Below are 19628 nucleotides of genomic sequence, written 5' to 3'. Positions count from 1 at the left end.
CTCTGCTTCTTACACACACAGTTCCTAAGCGAATCCCCCCTTTTCTTTGTGGTAGTAGTGGTTAACAAGCCTGAAAAGCCCAAATTACAAATACCCGAGTTTCTAGCAAAATCAGGTTCCACAAACAAGCCAGGGGCTATCAGAAAGGTTGATGGGGGATTAGGAGGTAGGGAGTGGGGCGATTCCAAAATAATATAGCCCATATATCTTCTGAAAAGAGGGGATACATAGGCTTTTGCTAGTGCATTGAGAAAAGGGGTCATCTTAGCTCAACTGCATTTTGTTTGAAATTTTTGATAGTAATATACTTTGTCCCAGGAAATTATATAATAGCTTGCTATGGTTTTGCAAAGGGGTTTAGGTAGACACTATATTGTAATTTTTTATTCCCGTGTACTCTTCCCACCCACCCCCATCCCCCTTTCTGCCTTTTTTGCAAGGTTTTCTGGGGGGAGGTTTCCCCTTGTCTCCTTCTGATCATGAATCTGCTATTCAAGGTTTTCTCTTTCCTCTTACTTTATTTTATTCCTGTTGCTGTTTTCACAGCATCCTTCCATGTCATTCTCCCCTTGATCTTCTAGAGCACTCACTGCTACCTTTTCTGCTGGTTGATCTCCATTGCAAAAGGCAAATCCCCTAACAGAGCCCAACTGAGGGGCTTGGACACTGTCCTGTTCTGATTCACAGGTTTTGGCATTGTTGTTCTCTTGGGCTCTTGACCCCATGATAGGGCACAAACACACACCACTTTCTTGGTTGCCTAATTCCTGTCCCTTTATCAGTGCTGAATTGGGATAGTTTGCTATAAAGATTTGACTTCTCTTCTCTGAGGAAATTGTCAAATTACTTAATGAGTAGTTAAGTGCTGTTGAGTCAGTTTCTACTCATAGCGACCTTGTATAGAGTTTCTGAGGAGCAGCTGGTGGGTTTGAACTACTAATCTTGTGGTTAGCATTCTAGTGCTTATCCTGTGGTGCCATACCAGAACTTCTTAGTGAGTTGAATGATGTCTAAAACTTGTTAGGGCCCTGTATTAGCTCTGGAGTGCTTGTAAAGTGTTTATGTAGAATAAGCCCTTTTCATCTGGAACAGCCTTCTGCCAGAGTGTGCTGTCATTGCGGCAGCAGATAGGAGGCACCCTTATTTGCTGGCTGATGTCTTGCTTTGGATGTTGCAGGGTTAAATGCAATGCAGTTACAGAATTTGGCAGCATTAGCTGCTGCAGCTAGCGCAGCTCAGAACACACCAAGTGGTACCAATGCTCTCACTACATCCAGCAGTCCTCTCAGCGTACTCACCAGTTCAGGTAAGCTTGTCACAGGGACCCCCATGCCATTGGGTATCTTGGGCAGAGTCCAAAGAGGAATGTGTTTTTCTGGACACTAGTTAACACACCCATTTAGCAAATTTTCAAATGTTATCTTCTGACAAGAGAAATCTGATTTTTTGGTTTGCTTTAACTGTCACTTTTTTTAAATGTCCCATCATGACAGTTGTCAGAATTCATAACAGAATCTCTTGGGTGTTATGTGAGCTTTGATTCCTGCTGGCAAGAGAAGGCAAGTGATGGCTTGAGTTTAACTACTGAATTTCTAATAGCAGGGTCCTCACCTAGCTCCAGCAGCAGCAACTCTGTCAACCCTATAGCCTCCCTTGGGGCCTTGCAGACATTAGCTGGAGCAACGGCTGGCCTCAATGTCGGCTCTCTGGCAGGTAAGGGGCAGCCTCTAGGTGTCATCAGGCCATTCCTTGTGCAGTGGCAGGTTTTAAACAATTCTGGTGAATGATTGGGGTGGTGGTGGCTCAATGAAATTAGAAATAGTGATGTGATGCACTTTTAGGTCAGATCAGAGTGAAATCTCACCTTAGCTAACTGTAACTTAGGACAACTTTCCAAGGCCATGTCCTCATCTGTGAAGTGGAAATTGAAAAATAATAATAACTTCTGAGGGTTAGTATGAAAATTGAATGAGAACGTAGGTGAAGTGCGTGCATGGTGTGAGTTCAGTAAATGATAGTTGCTGTTGGGATGATAGTGTTTGTGCACATCTTGTCATGGACCATATGTCCCTTTTAAACTTCAATCCTGGAACTCTTCTTTTACTCCTTTCCTACCCCATGTGAATAAGTGGTGTTACCGCTCCTACAGGTTTGGAGAAGGTCATGGGGAAAACCCATACTTGAGTGTGGCATTTTCTAATGTCCCTATTAGTATCAAGGCCTGGTGATGAGTCAGATTGGGTATTCCTCCTCGGAGATAAACTAAGGAAGTGATGGAAGGAAGAACTTTGGGGTTTTCCTTTTCTAGCTTGTTCCCTTAGTATACCTGTCTTTAGCAGCAGTTGTGTTTTCTAGAATGTTAACTCTGCTCTTCCCCACCACACAAGGGATGGCTGCTTTAAATGGTGGTCTGGGCAGCAGCGGCCTTTCCAATGGCACCGGGAGCACAATGGAGGCCCTCACCCAGGCCTACTCGGGGATCCAGCAGTATGCAGCCGCAGCACTCCCCACACTCTACAACCAGAATCTGTTGACGCAGCAGAGTATTGGTGCTGCTGGAAGCCAGAAGGAAGGTGAGTGCAGAGGGAGACTGGAGTCAGGGACTGGGCTGGTGGATGAGGATTCTCCAGTTGGGCCACAGCTGACTGGCAGGTCACGCTTTGTTGGTCAGTGTAGACTGAGAAACTGCCTAGGTGTGTTCTGCATTTGGAGTGCTCTTTGGGTATGGTGCTCTCTGTGCTCCCAGGTTGGGGCAGAAGTCTTCTCCATGGGATATGATTGTGTCTCTTAGAGATCTGTCCAGATGTCCCTCACCTTCAGACCTGTGCTTTCCTAATTGAGGACACAGTGATGGGTGGTAGGACAGAAAGAGTGATGGTCCCTGGGTTGATGAAGTGGGAAGTGTATGCTTTGGAGAGGCTCTCCAGGCAGACAGGTGTATGAGGAGAAAGCCCTGCTGACACCTGTGTGCTCAGTTCGGAGGGGGGTTTATAATGTAGGAAAGACGTAGCTATTCTCTTTTGCCATAGAAGATAGCAAGGAGTTCTGGTCTAGTTCCTCCTCACCTGCTCTGATTGGATACATCAGTGCCCTAGGGAGGTGGGGGTGGGGGCTCTGTCCTCAGAGAGCCCACCTTTCAGTGGAGACTATAGAGACAGTCAGCAAGTGAAAACATATGGATCTCCGGTAATGCTCTGAAGAATGAAAGACTGGGAGTGCTAGACAAATTACATTTTCTGTAGAGCAGTCCGAGACCCGAAGGAAGTGAGGATGTACCATGAGCACGTGGTTTGAGGAGAAAGTGTCAATAGGGGAGAGGAACAGAATCGCCTGCCCTTTGTAGTCTTTTCTGCTCCAACCCTCTACCTCTGGAACAACTAACCTATTTGTTGTCCCTCTAGTTTCTGGGCATAATTTTGAGGTCTGTTTTGTTTACAACTTATTTGCTTCTCTCTGAGTTCCTAGTCTCTGATTTTATTGCTCCACTTGCAAGTCTCCTGCCTTACTGTCCCCCAAGATAGAAGTTTAAGAGCCCTCAAGAGGGCTCGTGGCTAAATATACCACTGCAGAGGTATAGTTCAGCAGTTGCTCCTCAGTTCCCTGCCCTTAGAGGATCTGTTGAGTTACCTAAATGAGCTTGGTGGGATAGTGGCAGTTGAACACATGTAGGGAGACAGCATGCTTGGTGCTAATACTTTTTTTATCAATGGTTGTCTTGAAGGTCCAGAGGGAGCCAACTTGTTCATCTACCACTTGCCCCAGGAGTTTGGAGATCAGGACCTGCTGCAGATGTTTATGCCCTTTGGGAATGTCGTGTCTGCCAAGGTTTTTATAGACAAGCAGACAAACCTGAGCAAGTGTTTTGGTATGTTGGCTTCTCTTCTAGTGTCAGGGTGGGATTAGGTATTTTACGCTGAGGAAAATAAAGTACTCATTGTAGTTAGAGCTGGATTTGAATTTGGGTTATTGTTTACCTTGGCTTTAGACAGATCACATGACCTCTCTTTGGGCCTTTTGTGGTGGAAATGGTTTCTACCCAAACTGTTGCTCCAAAGGTAAAGAAATACATAGAAAATGACTTGGTAAAAACCATGTAGCTGTCCAGTGGTACTGTTGTTGTTAAGAGCTATGGAGTCAGTTCCAACACATAACAACCTTGTATAGGGCTTGCAAGGAGTGGCTGGTGAGCTTGAACCACTGACCTTTCCGTTCAAACTGACCTTGCAGTCCAGTCTATTAATTAGGAACCTGCTTTGTTTTATGTGATAGAATTTCCAGAGTTCTTGTCTCTAATGAGCAAAGTTGAGGTTCAAGATGAAGTGTATGTACAAGGTGCCTCTTGCATAGAAGAGCCGAAACCACTGTATCTCATTAGGTCCCTCACCTAGCCTTCTGCTTGGACACACAGGTTTTGTAAGTTACGACAATCCTGTTTCGGCTCAAGCTGCCATCCAGTCCATGAACGGCTTTCAGATTGGCATGAAGCGGCTTAAAGTGCAGCTCAAACGGTCGAAGAATGACAGCAAGCCCTACTGAGCGTGCTCCCCTCTGAGACTGGAGTGAGAGGGTCTTCTGGTAAGTGGGGGAGGAGCACCCTTAATGATTCGAAGCCCTAAGGCTGTGTGTTGACAGCCCTGGACCCTGATCCCTGCCACTCTCGCAGGCACAGCTTGCCCCGAAGACTCGGTACGGCCTTCTGTGGGAGTGTCGCTTCGTACAGAGGACGAGTTTGTGCTTTGGTTTCCAGTGTTTTACTTTGGAGTTTAGGTGCCATATCCTGAGTTGTTTTTTGTTTTTGTTTTTTCCCCTCCTTCCTTTATTTAAAGTTTGCTGTGTTTGTAACCAGTGTGTTGAGAAGGACCAACACCAAACTGCCGGGGGAGAGGGGGAGTGGGGAAACATTTAAAAAGAAGATCAGAACTTGACCCAAACTACTACCCCAAGAGAGAGCACTAAGTGGAACAAAACCCTGACCCCCAGAATCTCCCTGGGTATGAGGGTTGATGAAATGAGAACTGACCCCCAGGAGCTGTGGAAATAACTGACACCCACCAGTCGGTCTTTCAAGTTGGAGGCTGAGCAACCCCCACAGCTGCTTGCAGTGGAAACACCGAGTTTTTGCCACCTACTTTGCAGAGTATTGTCTAGGGTTTCTGCCCCTCTTTCCCAAGAAGGGGCTAGCAATTCTCTGGGAATAAAGCATCTGTCAATTCACCTGACATAATGCAAAAAGGAGCAAGACCTCACCCATTACCTGTTTTCCCAGCCAGCCATTGATATCAGATTGGCCCTGCCTGGCCACTGACTGCTTGGGAAAAGCAGTCTGTAAGAGGTCCTTTTTGGTCTTTTTGTTTCGACACCCAAGTTGTAGAGCTTGGCTCACAAGTCCCTCTAAGGGAGGCCCTTAGGGAAGATACTATACAGCTTCAAGAAGCATCGCTTCCCTCCTGAGCCACCATTTTGTTGTTGTTGTTTCCATAAGAGTGGATACCAGAAGGGCTTGCACCGTCTCAATGAAGGGAGGGCAGCGTAACCAAAAGCCTGCTTCTTGGTATACCGGAGTCAGCAGGTCCCTTCAAGCCCAGGGCCTGCAAGCCCCAGTGTCCAGCACTTATATTTTAAAAAGTCTAAGCAATCTGCACTTGCCTCCTGACTTAAGATGTCCCAGATGTCATATCCCCATAGAGTCTTGGCAGGTCCCTCTCCTGACCACTTCAGCCCTTCTGCTTTTGAAGACAAAGGGAAACAATAGGACATTTACAGCCTCCATATGGATTTAGTGTTCATTTACCTCAGTATTGCCATGTTCGTTTTTGTCCTTGTGCTTACAGTTAGCTCCCTACTGTCTCCCACAGGCCTTGCTCCTGCCTTAGCCTGTGACCCACACAGCTTCTGGGCTCTTCCTCTGCTCCAAGAAATGCTGTGGGGGGTGGAGAGCCAGGAAGGACATGTTGGGAATACCTACCTGGACACAGATAGTCCTGTTAGGATAGGACTTAGCCAAGAACAGGGACTGGATCCCTGGAGTCTTAAACCTCACAAACATCAATCCTTACCTTAGCAACAGAGATCAAAATAAAGGGGTTGGTTCCCTGTTAAGTCAGATGGGGCCTCTCCTTGTCACACTGTCCGTTTGGGTAACAGACAGGGATTGGCCATATTGCTGTTGTGTAGGTAGTTGGTGGTATTGGATTTTCCCCCCATTGAAGCTGGGACAGCTATTCCCTTCTCATAGTGATACCTTGGGTCTGTTGTTCTCTAAGACACACTAACCGTACGCTTTTTAAGCTGAACCACGTAAACTTGAATTCTGCACACTGGGAGAAATGTGTCCTGTGTTTCAAAGGATAAAACTGTTCCAAAGGCTTCCAGGGGCATGATGGGATTTTTTAAATAAATGCAAAAAAAGAAAAAAAATGCTAGGTTGGGGAAGCGCTGTTCTGAATCCCAACCGGCTGGAACCAAGAATGTCGTTTCTATTTTTATAGAAGTTTTATACAGCTCCGGGGTGGAGAATATTTATTACCTAAATTATATCTCTGGAAAAGGCCAGGATTTTATAGAATCCAGAATGTGATTGTTGTACACACAGTGTATGATTGAAACTACTGACTTTCTGTGGCCCGTTTGCAGCCCAGCTTGTCCGCCAGCAGGGAAAAGGAGTTAATGCTGTGAATTGGCGGCGGAGAGAGCTGTGCTTCCCAGGGTGCGGCCATGCTATGACTGCTAACCTTCTGTTCCCTCCTTATCCAGAGCCCAGAGCCCCCTCCATTGCCACTCACTCCCCCTTCCCATCTCACCAGTATTTGCCCATGGCTTTGTCTTGCGCTCTGGGTCCTTATGAAACGCCTTTCCCGATGACTAGACAAAAGTGCAATCAACCTACTTTTGATAGCAGATCTGAGGTTTCATACCTCCTTGTGCATGCTCTTTTCTAAAAGGAGCATGCGCCACAGCAGGGTCCTGGGCTGCTAAAGCAGCCAGCTGATTAGACTACGCACTTGTCTGTCCTCCCGGTCCCTGTCCAGTGAGTTAGCACAGCAGCAACATTGGCCTGGAGCACAGTTCTTTCCCCAGGCCAAAGATGGTCTTGTGAAGAAGCTATTCCCCTCCAAGTCTCATGGTGTGAAAGGGCTCAGCTCAGAGATTGGAGACTTGCAGTCAAGTCTTAGCAGTCCTCTTCTGTTGTGTGGGGTTTTCACGTACAATGTGTGTCCTGCTGTAGTCTTTGTTTCTTCCTTGGGTCACATCATGAAATTAATTTGAACTGAATGCAGTTAGATCACGGTCTCCTGGGTTCCACAAGTGTGGCAGGGCCTATGGGGAAGCTAGGAGCTTGGATTTGTAAGAACAAAGAGCCAGCCCCATAGAGTTGCGGAGAAATCCTGGCTGCCTCCCACCCTAGCCTAACTAGCTTCTTCTGATTACAGCCTGGGTCTTGACCAGGGAGTTGGGGGAGGCTGGAGCTGGGCTTCCCTCAGCCTTCTTTTCAGTATTTGGGAGCTTCTAGGGGAAATCCAAGCCTTAGGTTCCGTCTGTCTCTGGCAGTTGGATGTTTTCTTGATGTCCTCCATGTCCTTTTTTGACTTTTCCCTGTGTCCATTGTTAGCATGTGCAAAGTTCCCTGTCATTACCAGTGCCCCACCCCACCTCCTCATTCAGGGCTGTCCACACAGTGATTGTCCTGTTCTCTTTCTCTCTGTTTGGATGTATTGCTCTGTGTAACTCAGTGGGTCTCCCTCTTTCTGGTTTGTTTTTTTTTCTAGATTCCTGCCGTTTGTTCATCGTTGTGCCTAAAGCATGTCGATGTGGCGTCAAGTACATCGTCCAAATCCCTGTCTCTTCAGCTTCTCTGATGCTTGAACTCTCACCTTTGACCTTGTGTTGACCTTTGATGCTGACGTGTATTTTTATTATGTTTGTTTCTTTTCTTTGTTTTTTCTTTCTTTTGTTTTTGTTTTTTGTTTTTTTTTTCCCTTTTGTGCTGCCAAATTGGTTTTGCTAGAACGACTGCTGAAGGGGAAATATTTAAACTTGCATTTGAATATTAAAAAAAAAAAATCTATTTTTCTAGAACTTCATAAGATAACCACTTGATTTTGTGATTCCAATTCTTTGTAACTGTCTTCAGAGCAGCCCTGCTAGCACATACCGCGTGGTGTTTGTATTTCTGTGAACCCACAGCCAGTCCGTTTCTAGGCTTCCTTTCTCTGTGTGCTTAGTTTTAAAGACAACTTTGAAGTCAACAATGAAATAAAAGATGTCACTAAAACCTTTGAGGCTCCTGAGCACATTTTGCTGATAGAGTTTGTGGGGCTTGAGGGGACCGCATGTGTTGTTCTGGGTTCTGTTTTTCTGAGTTCTCAGCTGCAGAAAACACCTGAACTCCCTCCTGTCCTTTTTGACCCTCAGGCTGCAGTTTGGGCCCCCACCTGGCCCAATTGCTTTTTCTTTGTAGTTCTTCCCAAGGGGGAGCCTTCAGGCCCCTCTTGCCCCTTCCCCGCCTGCGCCCCTTCCATGCTCGTCCCTACAGTCTCCACAGCAAAATGTGATGCTTTGGTTTATTTTAATTTTTTTTTCTTTTTTTCTTTTTGGTTTTGGTTTTGTGTTCTTGTTTTGAGTTTTTCCTTTCCTACTAAGATTATGCCCAGAAAAAACAGGATTTGCATGTTTCCTGCTGTTTCTTCACACCTTCGTATCTATCACCTTCACCTCTCTGTTTTCTATAGTTTGTGCAAAAACTGACCCGTTTAAAGGGGTTTCAAAGAAGCTGTTTTAAATTGTTGTAGGGTTTATCACCCCCCAAGATTGTATTGTTTTATTTTGAGGTGGCAGCATTCTCCTCTGTTGCCCTTAGAGTGTTTGCCTGTGCACTTAGACTGTCACTCCATGTGGCCTCCAGGAGGCTGGCTGTGAGGGGGCACAGAGAGGGTAACCCAGAAGGTGGCTGAGGGTGGAAAAGAAGCTTAGCACATTAGGGGTGTGAGCACCCCTCAGCCCAGAGGAAGGAGGGCGCTCGTAACCACTTGTAGCTGGGCGCTAAGCGGCAGTCCACCTGCTGGTGCTTTTCCTCGGTGACAAGCACAATATTACAGTCTTTACACTGTTTACAGCCCTGGGCCCCAGACACCCCACTTGGCACTTCATCATGGCTGGCTCTGCTCTGGAATGGCTAGAGGTGTGGGGTAAGGGCAGGGATTTGGTGTTTTAATTAGGTGAAGAGCCAAATAGCTACTGTCCCTGGGGCCAGGCAAGCCAGCTCCTGGGTTCTTACGATACTGTCCAGCCTCAAAGTCTTGGGGACTTGAGTAAGAATAAGAAGGGCAGGGGTGGAGAGGGCAGAGGAGCTGAGAGACCCTGATGGATCTGTGGAGGTGAGAGGTTGAGAGGTAGGAGCTAATGATTGGTCCCACCGAGCCCTAAGCTGTTGGTTGGTGGGAGAACTAGAAAGTAAGCTGCCCTGATTGATTGTCCAGGGAAGGATGGAGAGTTGTAGTGGAGGAGTTGGGGTGGGGAAGGTAGAATACTGTTTAGCACCTTCTTCCTGGGATTGGTGAAGGAAAAAGGGGTCCTGGCAGAATTTCTGCTCTGGGACAAGCAGGTTGCCTAGGACAATGCTGGCGGCCACCCTTGACTTGAGGAGAAGGGCTGCCACATGGAGGTCCAGGCTATGGTAGGCTGCTCAGTTTCCCAGCGGGGTGATGGGATGGAAAAAGACCAGCATCCCCAGCCCTAGTGAGACTGCTGTGCACCCCACAGTCTGATTGCACAGAGCCGCCTCTGTTGGCAGAAGGCGCTGAGGCCCCCCTTCCTGTGTATTGAGAATCCGTGTTTGCCAATCTATTTTGCTTTCAATTCCAAGAGGAGCTCTGGGAAAACCTGTGGATAAAACCAAATGCCAAACGTTGGACACTGTTCCTTTTCCTTTTCTGATTGTTTTAATTGTTCTGTGGTGGTTTTAATGGATTTGAGACCCTGGAGCGGCAGCTGCCTTTCTGATTTCCAGCTGCTTTTTGTGAATAATTTAAAAAGAAAAAAAAAAAAAGAAAAAAAAAAGAAACTTTACATTTTGAAGACAAACCTGTGTGAGTTTTTTATTGGTACAAACGTTGTATTTAACACTAGGGGTTTTGTACAGTTTTTTGCCTTTTCTACTAGAAAACAATGTAAAGTGATTTCACAATGTGAAGAGAAAAAACAATTTGCCACTATGACCAAACGCACAGTCTGTTCTGCAGCAGCACCAACGGGATTCAATCAGCTCAGTCGTGACTCAGCTGTAGAAACGCTTTTCCTTACCTTGTTTGAGCTTTTCCTTTCTCTCCTGTTTTGATTTGAAAAAAAAAAAAAAAAAAATGTCTTTTTTGTGTGAACTTGTGTTGTACTCTGTAGAAAATTATGGATTTTACTTTAATGGTTTTTTTAAAAAAAAAAAAAGGCAAGAAGAGCCTTTGTCGCTTTTCTGACTTGATCACAGAGTTTGTGTAGTGGATTTAAAAAAAAATGTTACAAGTTTGGAGCAAGGGAGTATGTGTTTAGAAGGAATCGCCTTCCTTTTTTGTGTGTTTTTCCTTTTGTCCCAGTGGGAAACCTAAATCTGTTTTAATTGCACAGACACACGGACAAAAAGTCATTTTGTATCTGCCAAGTGTGGTACCTTTCTTTGTTTATTTGCTATTAAACTGTTTGAGAAGAACTAACGCTGCCTTCAGAGTCATTGATTGTGGGGGCAGCAGGTCCTTGGGGCCGGTGGGATTGGTGATTCTCCTGAAGAAGGGGGGGAGGGGGTCCCGCGGGAAGATTGCTTCATGAGGTGCCTGTTGTGCAGGTGAACCCATCAACTGCTCCTGAAAGAATTCTCCGGGATACCTGTCTTCTTCCCCAGTGCCCTTGTGCTGCACGGTTCCTGCTTTACAACTCTGCTGGCTGTCGTTCATTTCTGTGTCTCTCCTGGTAGTGCTGAGTAGTGGCTGCCCACCGCGCCAGAACCACTGCAGCCCTCCCTGGTGCTGTGGGGCCTTGTCCCAAGAGTCTGCACAGTAGTGCCAGGTCATCGTGTCATCTTGCCCTCATTCTGACCCCATGCTCCTTAGGGGACTTTTGGTTTAGTTAGCCCAGAATCACAGGTTCTCTGGCTGAAGGGGAGGTCCGTCTGCTTACCCCACTGCCTTTGTCTCCCTCCCCAACCCTTCCCAGGGTTTCTACCCTTGTGAGCTGGTGGCTATCTAGAGAGGTGCAATTCGTGTGCCTGTGAATGGGTGGGCCAGGCCTCAGATCCCTCCTTCCAGGGTCTCGCTAGCTACAAATGTCCAGGGTAGCATTTCCCAGTAGTGTGCCTGGAGCACAAGCCCATGAAATGCTCCACAAAGCAAGAGTTCCCACCACAGAAGCATTGGGAAAGCTCCGCGTTGCACATCAGCGCATCATGGCTATGAGAAATCTGGTAGTACAGAGCCTCTTGGATCTGATTTAACACCACATCTCGAGAACTGTGGATTCGTGTTTGATATTGTCCACTGAATTCTGCATGTAAGTGCTGTTTTACTCAACTTTTTATTCATAAAAATTCTATTTTGAAGATCAGACTTTGTATTGATCTGCAGGAATTATCCTAGCTAGTACTGTTCATCACACTCTGGGTGCCTTGGGAAAGGCTTGATGGACATCATGTGTTCCAGTGTTCATAGCAACCTGCTGTCACCCACCCCCGTGTTATAGGTGAGCAGGTTGAGGTATAAAGAAGTTGAGTGTTGTATGCTGGGAATTAAACTGGTTCAGCCTCACTTCTGAGCCTGGTGTGGCGCTGTGACATCAGCACTGGACTGAGAATCACTAAGTTGGTAGCTCAAACCCATTGATGAACTTCTACATAGGGTCGCCATGTGTGGGAATCGCCTTGATGGCACGGAACAGAAAGAGTGAATCAGCAAGAGCTCTGGTATTGTGCTGTAGGGTAAGCGCTGTGGTTCAGATGCACCAGCCTCTCCCTGGAAACCCTGTACAGAACTGCTGTGAGTTGGGACTGACTTGACGACACTTCACAAAGAGTAGTACAGATGACGCCATAAAAGCAAAATAAAAAAATTTTTTTGTTGAGCCACACAGACTCCTCATAGGTGGTTATACCTCTAGGCGCTAGTGAAGACACCTCTAGGCTCTGATGGAGGCCATGTGCCGTTCAGCCTTGTCCCTCTGGATCCCTGATGTTCAGTGAAACCTTGGCTGCTCTCTACTGTCACAATCCTTAAAGATCCTCTTTACCTAATCAGGACTTTTGGTGTGGCGCTGTAGGATCAGCACTTAACTATGAACCACAAGGTCAGTAGTTCAAACCCACCAGCTGCTCCTCAGAAACCTTATATATAAGGTCACTATGAGTCGGACCAGACACTATGGCACTTAACAGCATCTTAAATCAATGTGAAACGCACCATTTTCAACTTCATTCAGATGACTAGGTTGATGGTGTGCTATTGAGTCATTACAGACTTAGAGCAGCCCACTACACTACCAGTGCACCTTGATGACTTGGATAGGATAAGTGATAGCAGAAACTGAATGTGCCAACTGTCTGTTTTAAAACACACAAAACTGACACAATTCATGTGGAAAACACCCATGTCAATGACACCAGGAAATCGGTGTAGTGGAGGGCAAGAATGGAGAGCTGGGTGGCTTTTTTCCTCTGTCAAATACGAGGGTGGCTAGATTTGAAGTTCTAACTCAACATCAGGGTGGTGGCTGTTGTCTGTAAGCCTTTGCCTAAGTTAGTATGCCCATGTTCCAAAGAGATAACGCCATAGAAAAACAGAGTAAGTACAACTTGAGTATCTCTCATTACACTCTAGATCTTCCTTTGCTTTAAAACAAAAAGATCATGCCAAAAATGCTGTTTTTATTAAGTGTTAATAAAGACTTTCACATCTTTATAATCATAGCAGTGTCTTTATTTCAATGATTTGCATTCCTTTGGAAACGCCCCTGGGAGTCACCTTTTGCCTTTCTGTGGATTGCTCATGTTTCACATCTCGAGGCAGGGACATCCAGGGTGGCACGCAACATCCCCAGCTGTCCTTGTGACTTAACCTGCTGTGCTCACCTGAGCATCTTCACACCTGATGAAGACAAGCCATCAGGCAGAAAATGAATGACCAGGTTGTTCCTTTACCTTTGGGGATGTCAAGCTAATGTCTGATAGCATTGCCCACCAGGAGGGACCAGAAATGGCTTTTTCTTGCACCTCCTGCCTTTATCAAACATTTTTGTTCCTCTCAGGACTCTTTTTTTTCCAACCCCCAGCATCTGGTGGTTAATTTCTTTGCATACATTGACTTTCTTTACCTACAGACTTCAGCTATAAGGAGGGCTCTCTTTCATCTTTAAGTCACAGAATGGGATGGGAAAAGGAGCCCATTTTATTGTGTCATCCCTACACCCTGCAACAGTCTGTGAGGTGTGACCCTGCCCTTGTGTCCATCTTTGGGGGAGTAGGGAGATGGTGGGTAGATGTCTCACTGACCTAAGGCCTCCCAAGGTTTCATGGGTTTTGGTTTTGTGTAAACAGCTTTACTGGGAAACAAGATCTCCGGGTGTCAGTTTGTGCTGGGCTACTAACCAAAAAGGTGGCTACTTTGAAGCTACCCAGTGGCACTGCAGAAGAAAACCCTGGAGATCTGCTTCCATAAAATGATGGCCAGTAAAAGACCAATGAAGCTCTGATACACATGGGATCAAACAGCATTCACAGATCATACAATTCACTTACTTAAAGCGTATGGTTGTGTTTTTTTAGAATTGTGCATCTATCACCACAACCAGATTTAAGATCATTTTCATTGCTCCAAAGAGAAATTTTGCTTTAATCCAATCCCCAGCACCTGCCCACCTCCAATCGTTGTCATTAGATTTGCCTGTTCTGGACATGTCATAAATGGAGCCATGTGATTATTCTGCCTCTGCCATTCTTGTTGGTGTTAGGTGCCATTGAGTCAGTACCAACTCTTTTCGACCCTAGGCACAACAGAACAAAACATTCCCCAGTCCTATACCAACCTCACATTCATTGCTACGTTTGAGCCCATTGCTGTTGCCACTGTGCCAGTCCATCTCATTGGGGGTCTTCCTCTTTTTCTCTGACCCTCCATTTTAACAAGCATGGTGTCTTTTTGAAGGACAGGTCCCTCCTGAAAATGTGTCCAAAGTATGAGAGACAAAGTCTTGCCATTCTGGCTGTACTTCTTCCGACACATTTATTTGTTCTTCTGGCAGTCCATGGTACCTTTAATATTCTCCAACACCATAAATCAAATGCATCAATTCTTCTACGGTCTTCCTTATTCACTGTTCAACTTTCACATGCATGTGAGCGAAAATACCATGCTAGGGTTGGGCACACCTTAGTCCTCAAAGTGACAACATCTTTGCTCTTCAACACATTAAAGAGATCTGGTGCAGCAGACTTGCCTAAGGTAATACTTCGTTTTGATTTCTTGACTGCTGCTTCCATGAGTGTTGATGGTTGATCTGAGCAAAATGAAGTCTGACAACTTCAATCATTGCTCCATTTATATGTATGTTGTTTATTGGTCCAGTGATGAGGATTTTTGTTTTGTTTACATTGAGGTGCAACCCATACTGGAAGCTGTGGTTTTTGATCTTCATTTGTAAGTATTTCAAGTCCTCTTTGCTATCAGCAAGCAAGGTTGTATCTGCATATCACAGGTTGTTAATGTGTCTTCCTCCAATCCTGATGCCATGTTTTTCTTCATATTCAGTTCCTTGGATTATAGCTCAGATTGAATAAACATGGTGAAAGAATAGAACCCTGGCACACACCTTTCCTAATTTTAAACCATTTGGTGTTCCCTTGTTCTGTTCGAACAACTGCTTCTTGATCTACATACAGGTTCCTTATAAGCACAATTAAGTGTTTGGAAATACTTGTTTTCTGCATTATTTCCGAACACTTAATGCAATCCCTAAACACCGTAGCTTGCCATGACCCACACAATTAGAAGTCTTTGCGTAGTCAGTCAAGCGCAAGTAAACACCTGTCTGGTATTTTCTATTTTCAATCAAAATCCATCTGAAGTCAGCAATGATATCCCTGGTTCCAATGCCCTCTTCTGAATCCCTCTTGAATCTTTAGAAATTCTCTGTCAGTGTATGGTTACAACCGTTTTTGTATTATCTTTAGCAAAATTCTGTTAGCATGTGATAATATTGTCCAATGATTTCCACATTCTGTTGGGTCACCTTTCTTTGGAATGGGCACAACTACAGATCTCTTCTAATCAGTTAGCCAGGTAGTTAGTTGTCTTCCGAATTTCTTGGCACAGATGAGTGAGTACCTCCAGTGTTGCATCTGCTTGTTGAAAGATTTTGATTTGTATTTCATCAATTCCCAGTGCTTTGTTCTTTACCAATACCTTCAATGCACCTTGGACAACTTCCTTCAGTATCACTGGGTCTTGATCAAATGCAACCTCTTGAGATAGTTGAACATCGACCATTTCTTTTTTGTACTGTGACTCTATTCCTTCCATTTTCTTTTAATGTTTTCTGCATTCTTCAGTGTTTTGCCCATGGTGGTGGTGGTTACGTGCTATTGGAGTCTGTTTTGACTCATAGTGACCGTGCATAGGGTTTCCAAGCCTGTAAATCATTACGGGAGCAAAAACCCTCATCTCTTTCTCCCATGGAACCACTGGTAGTTTTGAACTGCTGACCATGAGATTAACAACCCAACTCATAGCCACTACGCTACCAGAGCTCCATTTGAATCCTTCAATATTTGCAAGTTGTGAGTTGAATTGTTTCTTCAGTTCTCTCAGCTTGAGAAATGTTGAGCATGTTCTTTCTTACCTTTTGGTTTTCTAACTCCAGGTCTTTGCACATTTCATTATAGTATTTGACTTTGTCTTTTCAACATGACCTTTGAAATTTTCTGTTAAGCTCTTCTACCTCTTCATTTCTTCAATTTGCTTTAGCATCTCTGTCCTGGAAAACAATTTCAGTCTCATCTGACATCCATTTTGGTCTTTTCCTTCTTTCTTGGTGTCATCCCACAACTCTTCTGGTCTTTAGTGTCTAGTGTATCAAATCTGTTCTGAGCTCTAAATTCAGGTGGGATATGTTCAAGGTCAAATTTTGGCTCTTGTGAAACTTGTTTTCATATTCTTCAGCTTCAGACTGAACTTGCATATGAGCAATTGATGATCTGTTCCATGGTCTGCCCCTGGCCTTATCATGGCTGATGATAATGAAGCGTTTCCACCATCTCTTTCCACAGTGGTAGTCAGTTTGATTTCTGTGTATTCTATCTATTGAGGTCTTTTATGTTTTTTTAAAAGAGTATTTTCAATGAAGTAAATTGGTCTTACAAAACTCTTATCATGTGATTTACATCATTTCTATAAACAAGACCATGTTTTCCAATGACTGATTCTTCTGTGTTTTCAGACTTTGCATTCCAATCATCGGTAATGATAAATACATCTTGACTGCATGTCTGATCAATTTTAAACTGAGAAAGTTGGTAGAATTCTTCAATGTCATCATCACTTGCTTTAGTGGTTAGTGTGTAAATTTGAATAATAGTGTTATTAACTAGTCTTCCTTGTAGGCATATGGATGGTATCCTATCATAGACAGCATTGTACTTCAAGACAGATCTTGATATACTCTTTTTGATGATGAATGTGATGCCATTCCTCTTCAGTTTTTCATTCAATAGTAAACCATGTGATTGTCAGATTCAAAATGGCCAATTACCAGTCCATTTCAGCTCACAAATGCCTAGGAGATTGATGTTTATGCATTCCATTTCACTTTTGGCAATTTTCAGTTTTCCTAGATTCATATTTTGTACATTCCATGTTCCAATTATTAATGAGTATTCTCAGCTTTTTTTTTCTTTCTTTTTTTGACTGTTGTTTTTTTTAAAGGTTTTATTGTGAATTATTTGATAGTTTACATGGGAGGACATTAGCTTTACATTCATCCTATTATATATCGTTAAATTGTCATGGTTACAATCCCCTCAATGCATCATCAACAAACCAAAGGGTATACACTGCAAGTCTGTCCCCCGGTCGTCAGCACACAGCCCTTCTCCCTCTCTGGGTCTAGAGTCCCCAGCTGTTCCATCTCTCTATGTCATTGTCTGCCTCCCTCTCTGGCATCACTGTTTCTCTGGATAGGGTCCTGCACTCTGCTCTTCTCCCTTGATGGTCCCAGGGTCCTCCACTCCTGGACTGCAAAGTCAACCGCTCCCCTCCTTTTGCTACAAAACGTCTACCTGTTTCTCTTCATTTTGAGTTGTGCCCCATCAGCAAATGAATGTCCCAAAGGCTTTACTCCATTCATGTCATCACAGTCAACTCTACTTTGAGGAGACAGCTCTTGCCCGGGCACATTTTGAGTGCCTTCCAACCCAAGGTGCTCACCTTCCAGCACTATATCTGGCAATATTGTAGTGCTCTTCATCATATTCATTTAATATTCTGGTGCTTTATGACAGTGTTCCACTGCTATTCATAAGGTTTTCAGTGACTAAATATTCAGAAGTCGTCTTTGTCTGGAAGCTCATCTGAAACCTGTCTACTGTTGATGACCCTGCTGGTATTTGAAATACCCATGCCATAACTTGTAAAATCACAGCAACACACAACCACCACAGTACAAGAAACCTAAACACAAATGGTCGCTGTCCTTCCTAGCAGTCATTGTAAAACAAAACAGTATCTTAGTGTATGCGTGGCTTTTGTTTATGTTTTTATTGTGAACTGAGTGATAGTTTACATGGGAGAACATCAGGTTTACACTCATCATTGCAATAATTACAGTCATTTCCGTGCATCATCCAACAGTATTTGCTGCTATTTCCTCTTTTTAGTTTGTTTGGTGTAAGGGGGGGTGGGGAGGGATACACAAAAACACACAGGAATATATAATTTAAACAACCAAAGGGCACATTCTGCAAGCCTTCCTCCTGGCTGCCAGCATTCCGACTTACTCTTTCCATGAGTCTGGAGTCCTCAGCTGCTCCCTCTCTCCATGTCCTCATCTCTGCCTCCATCTCTGGTGCCGTTGCTTCTCTGGATAGGGTCCCACATTTAGCTTGTGCTCTTCTCGCTTGATGGTCCTAGGGTCCTCTGTTTCTGAACTGTAAGATGAACTACTGCCCACTTTTTGTTACAGAATTTTTACCGTTGTGACAGTTGAAATTAGTCATGATAACGATTACTCTCTTATTGGGTTTTTGGTGAAGTTTACACAGCAAGTTAGGTTCTTCCTTGACAATTTCTATGGATTGTTCAGACACATTTTCTATAACATGTCAGTAGCCTCTTTAATTGCCTCCTGGTGATTATCTTGCCAGTGTGCTCTCTCTTCTGTGCCCCTCTCTCCTCATTTTTACTTTAAAGTCATTGTTGACCTTTTGGTACTCATACTGTTAAGAGCCATGGAGTCACGTCTGACTCAATGACCCTACATAGGGTTTTCGAGGATAGCTGGTTTTTTATTGGAGTACCATCTTCATGGATGATACTGTCATTTGTTTGCCAATTTGTTATTTTGCTAAGCGGTCACCTCGGGATAGTTTTAGATCAAGGTCTAAAGAATATCTCGGGTAGCAGTCTCCTAGAGTCCTCTAGTCTGAATTTCCAGTCAGTTAGACTCTTAAGAATTGGAGTTCTGCTCTGTGTTTTTCTCCTATTGTGTCAGAATATCATTCCTGCCTAGCTCTGAGCATGTGTCTCTGCTACCGTAGCCCTTCCAGCTCTCCCAGTTACCTGTTTCTCCACTGTGTCATCTGCCTCACTTACAAGACAACCATCTAGACTTGATCTGCCCAGCTTGCCCTCCACAAGCCCATCACTACTTAAATTATTTCATATGACAATGTTAGCTCAATTTCAGTAGACATGTTTCAATTACACCAAAGCCTCGTGGAACTCATGAACTACCTGATTGCATCCTGACATGGTGCTCTGGGTTAATGCACTGGACTGCAAGGTCGGTTTGAACTGCAAGGTCTGTGGTTCAAATTCACCAGCCGCTCAGGGTTGCTATGAATCGGAACTGATTCGAAAGTACTTATCAACAACAACACCAACCTGATTGTACAGCACAGAGGTAGAAAGTTTCCGTCTTCACAGTTGTATGGTCAAGGCTGTTCTAGACAGTTGATTTCATTTTTTAAAATAAAAAGAACCAACAATAATTGTTACAATGCTGTAATGTCAGTTCCAACTAATAGCAACCCTATATATAGGGTTTCCAAGGAGCGATTGGTGAATTTGAACCTCCCACCTTGTGGTTCAAACCAACCTATTGGTCCAGTGTTTATCTTACCAGATCCCACAATAATTTATTAATTTTAATCATTGTACTAGTCCTTTCATCAACCTGGTAGGCTAGGATGATGGAGACACTGCAGTCTCCGTATTGTCACGTGGCTAATTTAACTGAGGTCACTTGACTCCAATAAAGAATTGGTGCAAGTCCTAGGTGTCACACCCAGAGGTGCATTGGAAGGAAGGTCTGGCAATCTACTAAAAAAATCCACTATTGAAAACTTGAGTACAGTTCTACTCTGACCCCTAGGGTTGCCATGAGTCAGA

General features: G+C 44.4%; 1 protein-coding gene across 5 annotated transcripts in view; it reads left to right on the top strand.

Moving 5' to 3' along the window:
- Positions 1–10696, top strand: part of CELF1 (CUGBP, Elav-like family member 1) — a 104079-nt gene extending 93383 nt beyond the window's left edge. For 2 of the 5 annotated variants that reach the window (XM_006865098.1, XM_006865094.1), the window contains exons 9-14: positions 1178–1306; positions 1603–1713; positions 2388–2573; positions 3722–3865; positions 4409–4575; positions 7767–10696. In XM_006865098.1, the coding sequence (XP_006865160.1) occupies positions 1178–1306; positions 1603–1713; positions 2388–2573; positions 3722–3865; positions 4409–4536 (698 nt within the window). In that variant the 3' untranslated portion in view covers positions 4537–4575; positions 7767–10696. Of the gene's footprint in view, positions 1–1177; positions 1307–1599; positions 1714–2387; positions 2574–3721; positions 3866–4408; positions 4576–5855; positions 6408–7766 lie in introns of those variants that run through there. The other 3 variants (XM_006865097.1, XM_006865095.1, XM_006865096.1) reach the window with 3 other exon arrangements.
- The last annotated feature ends 8932 nt before the right edge of the window (positions 10697–19628 follow it).

The sequence above is a fragment of the Chrysochloris asiatica genome, unplaced genomic scaffold (genome assembly GCF_000296735.1).
Source record: "Chrysochloris asiatica unplaced genomic scaffold, ChrAsi1.0 scaffold00075, whole genome shotgun sequence".
Taxonomy (NCBI): Eukaryota; Metazoa; Chordata; class Mammalia; order Afrosoricida; family Chrysochloridae; genus Chrysochloris; species Chrysochloris asiatica.
Note: the sequence above shows the minus strand (reverse complement) of the source record. Positions and strands in the feature narration are given on the sequence as shown.